The 10,510-nt window shown below is 37.9% G+C and overlaps 1 protein-coding gene across 1 annotated transcript in view; it reads left to right on the plus strand.

Annotated features, from left to right (window-relative positions):
* Window positions 1–10,455, plus strand: part of prlra (prolactin receptor a) — a gene marked incomplete in the record, with an annotated part of 32,113 nt that extends 21,658 nt beyond the window's left edge. Inside the window, 6 exon segments of the mRNA XM_037692244.1 lie at window positions 3,633–3,802; window positions 5,532–5,698; window positions 5,877–6,018; window positions 6,500–6,596; window positions 8,531–8,600; window positions 8,687–10,455. Of these exon segments, the coding sequence (XP_037548172.1) occupies window positions 3,633–3,802; window positions 5,532–5,698; window positions 5,877–6,018; window positions 6,500–6,596; window positions 8,531–8,600; window positions 8,687–9,718 (1,678 nt within the window).
* Between the last annotated feature and the right edge of the window lie 55 nt (window positions 10,456–10,510).

Consider the following 10,510-nt stretch of genomic DNA (forward strand, 5'->3'; position numbering starts at 1 on the left):
ATTTACATAAAGCTTGAATTGAAATGTTTGTCCGAATCAACATTTAAAATTATTTAGGTCTAAGTTTGAAAAACGTGGTGTAAGTTCCAACAAATACCTCCATTTAAAAGTATATTTTCTAGCAAATATGCTAACAAACGTATACATAAATACAGCAAGTCAACCATATATCACAAGTCTAAGGCTCCAAAATACTGCAGAGAGAAAACAAGCACTATAATGGGCTGATAAGAGCTTGAAGACACAAATGCTGATTTAAGAGATTACAAACCTGGTAATGAAAACAATCATTTTCTTGAAAACACAACGGTGAAGAGGCCTAGACAACATTAAGAACTCACAAATGGGCAAAGGAAAGCCGTAACTATAATTACACAGAGGGATGATGAACATGAGGAACAGGTGTGCTGATTACAAATCCAGATCAAGACATGAAAAAGGCACAGGAAGCCAAGACTGAGAAAGGAATGGATAATATAAATCTATGGCATGAACAACATCCTAAACTATTTACCTCCTCACCACCATCATACAAATGCATTTAATACATTATTTTGTTGTTCTAACACTAAACTTCAAGCAAAAGATATTCATTCATTCAACCTTTATTTATACAGGTTAGTCTCATTGAGCCTCGAGGACTCATTTACAAGAGAGACTTGTTTTTAACAAAGAATGATGACAACAGTAGACAATCATAAAAGAAAGCAAATAAATTGAAAAATAAATCAAAGAAAATGATATTAAAAAATGAAACAAAAACAGCTACATTATAAAGCGTTATAAAACACTAAAAACAGGAACATGTCTACATTTGTTTTTCCCATGAACTTAGCATTGAAGCCACTTAGAGAGGTCAAGGTCGAGAGCTTCAGATATTTTTGTAAGATATTCCAAGAAACAGGAGCGGAGTAGAAGGCCCTTTTGCCAAGTTCAGTCCTCACTGAGGGAACACTGCAGGTAATAATGTCCTGAGAGCGCACGCTGTAGCTGCACTCACACAGAGACATGTAGGAGGAGTTGTATGAAGGCAGCAGACCAAGAAGTGATTTAAAGATGAAAATGTACCAGTGGGAGAGTCGGTGTGAAGTTAATGATGTCCAGTTAACCAGTGAATACAGGGTGCAATGATGGGTACGGTAGTAGTACAGCCAGTTATGAATCTTAGTGCACCGTCATAGACAGATTCCAACATCTGCAGGGTGCTTGTAGGAGCATTCATATAAATAATGTCATCGTAGTCAATGGAGGGAAGGAAAGTTGTAGTTACAACATGTTTCCTAGTGTTCAGAGTTAGACAGGATCTATCTCTGAAAAAGAAACCCAGTTTAACTTTCATTTTCCTTACCAAGTTGACACATGGGGCTTAAAAGAGAGATGGGAATCAACCAAAATACCCAGGTATTTGTAAGAATCTACAAACTCAATGGGTACACCTTTCAAAGATAAAATAGAAGGAAGGACTGCTGGTACTGACTTCCTGTTTGAAAACAACATCCCTTTGGTTTTGTTAGCGTTTAGCACAAGTTTGAGACAGAACAAATCTGATTGGATGATGTCAAAAGCAAATTGCAAAAGCTGGAAAACCTTAGCAACTGTTTTAGCTCGACAATAAACAACTATATAATCAGCATAGAAATGTAAGGATGCATCAGGAATGATCTGACCTACATTACTTATGTAGAATGTGAAGAGGGTGGGTCCTAAGACTGAACCTTGTGGTACACCATTGTGGAAGAAGTACCATTATATTGAGCACATTGACCCTGGTCCAAGAGATATGAAGACAATAAGGCACAAAATGACAATTTATTACATAACTTAACAAAAAAGTACAGTACGTCAAATATATAATCATAAAATGTAAACAATAACTAATAATATTAAATATATGATGATAATAAAAAAATAAAGTTGAAGAGTCAAGACTAAACCAATTCACCTTGATTGTGTGCAGATTCATTTATTATTATTAATCAGCAATTTAACACATCTTGAAATAACCAGCAGGCCTTCGTAAAACTATATGGGCCCATTCACAACATTATATCAGAAAATTGCGTCAGAGGTGTTAATCCTACTAATGACGTTAGACTTTTATTTAATACATAGACAGCCCTTCACCCTTGCCTTTAGAAGGGACATCTAAAGGTTCAGAAGCAATCAGTTAAACATTTGTGTTGCAAATGTCACAACTTCTATTGTAGCTATATAATGTAGCCTGGCACTACCTGGTAAATACCTGGTACTTTCCCAGTATGTACTAGGTACTTGCCCTGTACGTACTGGGATTAACCTGTCTAAATAAAGGTTGAATTAATGAAAAAAAAAATACTGGTTGGTTACTTGGTATTAACCAGGTACATACAGGGTACATATATTTTATGGCTGGGTATACATACCTTGTAAGTACCAGGTACTTACGTTGTATGTACTGGCTAAGTATTGGGTAATAGACCTGATATGTTTCAGGAACATATAGCATACTATATACTTACCTGGAATGTACAGGTATTTACTTTGTACATAGTGGGTACTTATTTTGTATGTGTTGGGCATGTACCCAATACATACAAGATACGTGTGTGTGTGGAAAAAAGCATATTAAACCACTAAAAACTTCTCTGGATTTGGTTTTAATATAAGTACTTATTTTGAGCTCGCTTTATTTAATTACTTTTTTTTTTACTCCAGAATTTTATTTTTCTCTGCAATATATTTTAAACTATCATTGTTTGTTTGGTTTAACAGAACTTACCAGCCAGATGAAAGGAGAACACGTAGAAGGTCTCACTATCTCTTAATGTTTTATGAGGGAATAACTGGACAGGTCCCCCGTCCCTCCCCCCAAATAAGTACCAACTGCTGCTACAGTAACAACGGCATGACCCCGTCTGTCCTAAACAAACACCCAAAGATGGGTTTATTTAACCACCCAGGTCTAAAGGAGTTTATACCTGCAGTGGTTGCTAAGTACGCATCATGTCAGCAAAACTATTTTTAAGGTCTTGTTATGATAAATTAACTTTAGTTGTTTTTGCCTTTTGTCAATCTAAATCTCTTTATCTTAGGTGTTCAATGTAATTACTTTTATTACCAATATTTTTTTTTGTTGTTTTGTTGGTCGTACATACAGCGCTTTGGATGTACGTTATGGTTTAATCTGTTTTTTCATTGTATCGTTCTGTCTTTGGGGTTGTTTCACGCTCTACAGCTGAGAGTTATACAATTTGTTTTGATATGATTTATATGCATCCAGAGTGAGAATAAAGTGCTCCTGAATTTAATCAAAATGGGCTAAAGACGAGGTAACATCATAGACAGGGAGAAGTGGAGACATAAGCTGGTTAGGAAAAAGGATGAAAATTACACAGGTGTTATATTTTCATCACAATAGTTGTCCAACTATTTATTTTGTTGCAGTTAACGACTCCGATTGTTTTGTTCCCCATTTCTGCCTGCAGTGCAGAAGTAAAATAAGTCCCTCGCTCATTTTTGAATCATTCTCTTTTTCCTATCTTTCTTATTCAATCACACACAGTTTCAAAAATTGTAGCATGAAGAATACAGAATGTCCTTCCAGTGTAACAAACACTGAGATTTACAAGCTGTCCTACTTCCTCTTTTTACAGTTCTGACACTGTGCACGAGTGTCCCGATTACCGCACGGCTGGAAAGAATTCCTGCTTCTTCAACAAGAATGACACGTCCATTTGGGTCAACTACAACATCACCGTTGTGGCCACCAACGCTCGGGGAAGCACATTTTCCGACCCGGTCGACATCGATGTTGTCTACATAGGTAAAGGACACTTGGCCCGAGTGTTTTGTACCACAGCAGGTTATTCTGCTGCAGTTTTACTTCCCTGCTTCCTCCCAACTGTATCTGCTGACTGAAGGTTGCCTTTTTATCAACGTTACTATGTTACAGTTCAACTAAACTGACAATGAAGTATTGCCTATATATATCAAACGATAAAAACCAGAAGAATATAATATGAGATTGGTCTGCTGTCACTTATTAGAGTACTGTGTAGGCCTTTCGCAATACATAACAATAAATCAAACAAACAAACACTCCCTCACTTCGCAAACATTAAATCAATTAATCACATGATAAATGAAAATTATCAACCACATTTTCTTTTATCGGCTTTATCGTTTCTTCGTGTCTCTCTCTTTCTACTGAAGACACTGGATGACAAAATGCTCAACTCCGGTGTTCTTCACGGACCCCTCCCTTTCTCTTTTTTCTTTAAAATCCGTTTTAACTGTCCAAAATTACGTTTTTGGATCGTTTAAAGCAGCTAAGCTGAGAAGCTAAGCTACGAGCTAAGCTAACAGACTGACCTCGGGGAAAATATCTCTGTCTTGTCGAAGCTCCAAAATTCACGGTTGAAACCCATACCTTCATGTAAATAGTTGTTTTTCTCTGCAAAAAGAAGCTGAGAACTTGTTTACTGATTTTTTAAAGTAAAAGGTTTCTGTGAAAAATGCTATGCTAAAGAGCTCAAACCACACCGAGCATTTGCCATTTTGAAAACTGGAAAGAGGACAACCCATATCATGTCAAGGGGCCTCCCTCCCATTTTTCTTAAAGAGACATGCTGCTCCCTCACTATCCATCCTTCGGTTCAAACAGTATAATACTGCCATCCAGTGGTCAAAAAAGGTACTACACTCAAAACAAATCAACTTTTCTTCTTAAATTTGACAATAATGACTAATTATTGTCAAATTTCAAACAATATTATCATTTATCGCAATAATTTCTGAGACAATTAATCGCCCAGCAAAATTTGTTATCGTGACAGGCCTTATACTGTGCAAGTATTACAGTATTGCTGTTTCGTCCATTTTGAGGGACCTGTCTTGACATACACAGAGTCCATCAGTTTTGGATGATAATTAGATCAATATTGCAAATTAAACTAAGTGACTTTAAGAACCAATGGTACATAAAAAGCTTTTTTTTTTAAGAGTCCTGCAAAGAGAATTTTTAAAACAGGAACTATTTAGACAAAAAGTTTTTAAGTACTTCCAGCCCTTTCCTTCTTGTCTATCTTATACAAAAATGATTAAAGAGGACTGGCTCATCCAGTTGTGCTGCTAATGCAAGAATATTGTGGTGTAACTACTGAACAATCCACCTTAGCCTTGAGGCTGCTTGTCTACAGAAGAGCCTCTTACCCTTTGTCTCCAACAGTAACTGCATATCAGACCTTCATAGTATCTGCTTTCATGTCTTACTTCAACATAGCTAATTAAGTTTCTGAGCTGACAATGTAAAGTCTAAACAGCTCAACTTATCTCAGCCATGTCATCCCACATACGTCAGCAAATATTTCAGAGGTCACGACTGCATTGACAGTGTTCCTCCGCTGGAGGTGTCCTTTGATCTGCTTTAGTACACCAGAGGACACAGAGACAGCTCAGTTTTCTTCAATTGTGTTTTTTGTTACAAACGTCCATTGTTTGTTCTTTTTTTGTCTTCCCTAACTGTTATTCACATGTTCTCTCTTTGCCCTCAGTCAAGCCCAACGCCCCAGAGAAGTTAACGGTGAATATTACCTGGAACAAAAACTTGCCCTACCTTCGAGTGTCCTGGGAGCCCCCACAAAAAGCTGACACCCGCTCTGGTTGGATCACCCTCATCTACGAGCTCCGAACCAAGCTGGAAGGCGAGGATGAATGGGAGGTGAGTAAGAGAGTGGCCTGTCTGGCTGAATTATTTGTCTTTCGCATGTGCAAAATGAAAGTTTGATGTCGTTAGTGCTGTTTCTTCACAAAAACCAAAGTCTCCAGTTGCACACCGTCCAACATTTACATGTTTGAGTCAGCGTCGTTATGTTTGCTTGTTTGTTTCCTTCTTCCAGGAACACCCTGCCGGCCAACAGAAAGTGTTTAAGATTTACAGCCTTCGCTCAGGTGGAGCGTACCTGGTTCAGGTGCGCTGTAAGCCCGATCATGGCTTCTGGAGCGAATGGAGCGACTCAGCCTACATCAAAGTGCCTGACTGTAAGAGATCTATTGATGTGTCACATTCATACAAGGAAATGCATTAATTTATTAACAAATTTGACATTTTAGTAACCATGCTGAAAGATTTCGTTGAGTAAAGTTTTGCAATATCAAAGTCACATTATGGTCAAAGAACAGAGTGGTATTTGTTTCTGTATGGGTTAATCCCAAATAGACATAATTCATTATTTAATCATCTTCAGTTCATCAAAACAAAGAAGAAGAATCATATTTAAAGATGCAGGGTTGTTTTTTTTTAATCAACAAACACAGCCATGGTTGTCACACTCTCTATTTGTGCTCTATATGTCTAATTAACCATATCCTTACTAGCATGTATGAAGTTTAATTACCTGTGCTAAAATGTGAAAGCCCATTTTAATGCAATATGTTGTTTAGAAATTGTTGACAGGAGGATAACATAGTGACTGGGCAATTATTCCAACACTGTTTTATTTTGTTTTATTGCTTCTTGCAGATATCCATCAGGAAAAGTCTATGTGGATCCTCATCATGATCTTCTCTGTTTTCATCTTTCTCATCCTCATCTGGGTCATACATGTGAACAGCCACACGTAAGGCCAATCATACTTTGTTCACGCAACCTTTCAGTATTGTTCAGTCATTCTGCCGCCATCAAAGATATGAATATGTTCAGTGCACTAATGCAGTGATTTATCACATGGAAATTGGGGCATACAGGGAGGTTGTAATAATTATTTCTGAGGGTTTTTGGAAAGTTTTTTTTTTTTTTAATTTAATTTAATTTTATTTTTTAGATTTGCCAGATTGTTAAAATAAAAATAAAAAAACATAAAAACAGACTATTTCCGACCTGGTAAGAAGTAATAGTTTCACATTGCCATGAGGTTATGACCCAGGAATGCAGACTTAGCACGAGGACGTCAAGAAAAAAACAAGTTATTTATTGAGAAACAAAACAAACCCTCACCCACAATTCTAGAGGATCACAACGAGGCACGAAGAAACACAGGGAATAACGAGTGGAGGAGAAGTGAAGAAGAATATATGAAACGGGGTTGATGATGACGTGGAGACAGGTGAGAGGATATGGCTACGAACAAACTAACAAAAAAGCACAGGTCATGGCAGATAGAGCGCCAATGTCAGACTTATTTGTTAGTCAAAGTAACATCATTGTTATCATTTGTACATCTCTAAAAGAAAGTTTAGAACAAATTTTTTACTGTTGATATCTGATTATCATTCGATAGACTGAGGGGTGAATAATCATCTGAAAGGGTTTGAGACAAAGGGCCTGTTGCATATGTAATTTTAGTACACAAAACTTGGAAGGGAAAGTATTTAAATAAGTTGCACTGCCTGGTTTCTAAGCGTTGCACTTTGCAGTTCACTGCAAATTGAGTCTAAAATTGCTTGGACTGCTGCCTCACTGAGTTGCGCAACAATGAGAATAAGGGAAATAGTGTGTGATGGATGAGATTTTTTTTGTGTAAACCTATTCCAAGAGGCCAGATGAAGATATGTCATATCTAAACTAACCTTGAATCTCAACTTGAAAGGAATCATGCAGCTGTCTGGCAGCACTAAAACTTTTTTGCAGCTCTTTGTATTTTTCATCCTTGATTTTGTTATTGCTTAGTTTATGACAGTCTGGAGTTTGATTTTGTAAAATCAGCAAATGACCTTTATTTTTATCTAAAGCACAAAACATTTTACGTTATGCATTGTGCAACCTGGGTTGTTGCAACAAGAACAAATGAGCGTTGATCATGAGCGAGAAAGTACCGGTAACTATGTCCCAACATGTACATACACAAGTTTCAAACTGATGGGGGTCAAACAGTAACCTGATATTTTTGGACAGAGCAATGGTGGTTTCAAACAATTGAGAAGAGCCGCACTAATACACCCACCCACGAGTACACACCAGATTGTGCCTCCAATTTTAGTTCAGTTTCGGTATGACAATTGTCAGAAAGCTAGTTTAGTCACTTTCAAGGACCTTTAGCACAAAGTTACTGTTAGTTTTATTGCAGTGCTGCCTGAGAGCCTGAAAATCACGTCTTTTCAGGCCACTGTACAAAGTCTGAAAGAATTTTCCCCAGACTTTTTTCCAAATTCTGAAAATAAAGCAGTAAAATTATGCACTGCAGTCACTGAAAGCTTTACCTTTGTTGTTATTTTACTTCTAAATGGTCTAAGCTTTATAAAAGAAATTGTTTTAAGTGTGCATCCAACCTCCAAGCCTCAGTCTCATATATATATATGTATATATATATATACATATATATATATATATATATATATATATATATATATATATATACACACTGTAATATATGTCAAATGAGGTGTATCACTCCTAATCACTCCTTGCTGAACTCAGTATTACCTTCTTTTTTTCCAGTGTTAAAAGATTTTCAGCCTTACACTCAGTTTCAATCAAGTTTTTTCACAGTATACCAGAAAAATAAATTGAAAGTTAATTTGTAACTTATTTGCTTCTACCTTTTTATTTCTGTAGCCTGAAGCACTGCATTCTGCCTCCGATCCCTGGACCTAAAATCAAGGGATTTGATAAACAGCTTCTCAAGGTAAGCAGCCTTAAATCGTGCTGCGCATCAAATAAGGAAAGGTGGAAGCATTTGCATCATTGTCTCTAAATGTTTTTGTTTTGCAGAATGGAAAGTCCAGGGATGTCTTCAGCTCCCTGGTAGTGTCTGATTTCCCTCCAACCACAACTAGCTATGAGGACTTTCTTGTGGAGTACTTAGAGGTGTATGTCCCAGAGGAGCAAGAGCTGATTCTGGAGGAGAACAAAAACCTACCTGATGGCAGCCTTAAATTTGAATGCTCCACTTCGGACAGCGACTCCGGTCGGGGCAGCTGTGACAGTCGCACGCTGCTCGTGGATCAGCAGAGTGGTCGAATGGAGATGGATTTAAAAAGGCCCAAGAAATCCCAAGAGGACAAATGTCTAACATATTCTCATGCAAGCGTGGGTAGCCCTGATACGCCTGGTGAGAAGGTGAAGACCTGGTCCTCATTGTTGTCTCCACAGACTGAGAATAGGCCAGGCCCTCTGAACCAACCACACTCACCTGAGATGACCAAACTGCACTGCCTTTCTGACAACCTGTACCCCACAGGTGCTCTATCTTCTCACTTTGCTCCACCTGGCCACAACGAGGTTCATAGGTTAAACTATCAAGAGTATAGCTGTGGCAACACGCACCCTCATGTTTTCCATCCCCAGACGGGGGCCCATCAGTATCTTCAGGCCAACTGTGATGCTAATATCAGCCAGAAAGTAGCGCCTGCCAGCCTTCAGCTGCCCTCTGTTCGGTCCACTGAGTACGTTGAAGTCCAGAGAGTCAACGATGCGAATATGGTGCTTCTCCACCCTGTTTCTTCAGATTCAGAAAAGGACTGTCCTGAAAGGCGTCACGCTGAGGAATACAGCAAGGTGAAGGGGGTGAATAATAATAACAGACTGCTGCTGCTCCAGAGAAAGGTTTCTGTAGAGGAGATGGACATTTGCTCTTATGAGGACCAGCAGACGAGTGGACCAACTGATAGTGGATACACAGCTTCCATCAGTGCTGCCCCGCAGAAATCTGCAGCCTGCATTCACCCTGCTATGCAAGTCCTGGACGACAGGGCAGCCAGCGGTTACGTGGACACCTCAATGCTCCCCCTGCCCACATACTAAACGCTGCAGCTCAACTGGCAACTGTGGGACGTTACAAGAGGCATGCTTTAGGCACGGGGACAAAGAGAAATAAAATCAAATAAACACTGGATGTTGCAAAAATTACGTTTTGGCATTACTTAATTAGCATTATTTATTTTTATTCTGAGCACTTAAATTTTGAATTATTAAAATGATTTGTTTGAAAGATTTAACAATTCATTCAGCTTCAGGGAAAAAAAACCCGAAATTATAGAATGTATGTGGTACTGCTACATGTTTCTGTTTTGATTATATGACAAATCTTTTTTCTTTACCTTTCCAAAAAAAGCTGCTTGTTGCATTCTGTTTCTGTACAGACAGACGGTAAATTAAAAGAAAGGAACCCAAAGGGGATCTATGACTCTGAGGCTTTTTATACAGATCTCTCTGTGGAGGGAAGAGTTTCTGCAAATCAATGCAACATTGTTCTTCGTGATTACATCTGCTGTGCAAGGAGCCATTTGCACGCCGATGAGACATCATCCCAGTTGAAAACCAGTGGGAAATAAATTGTCCGACAGTTTAGAAAGTTTCCACAAGAAAATGACTGAAACACTAAATGACTTTTGGAAGATTTATACAATTTATATTTCATCATGCCAGTATAGTTTTTAAATAAAAACTCATTTTAAGCTGCTTTATTTTGGTTTATACATGTTTTTTTGTTTTTTTTGCATATGGCTGTTTAAAAGTTTAACACACACACACACACACACACACACACACACACATATATATATATATATATATATATATATATATATATATATA

This window comes from Nematolebias whitei, chromosome 18 (assembly GCF_014905685.2).
Source record: "Nematolebias whitei isolate Nwh7 chromosome 18, NemWhi1, whole genome shotgun sequence".
Taxonomy (NCBI): Eukaryota; Metazoa; Chordata; class Actinopteri; order Cyprinodontiformes; family Rivulidae; genus Nematolebias; species Nematolebias whitei.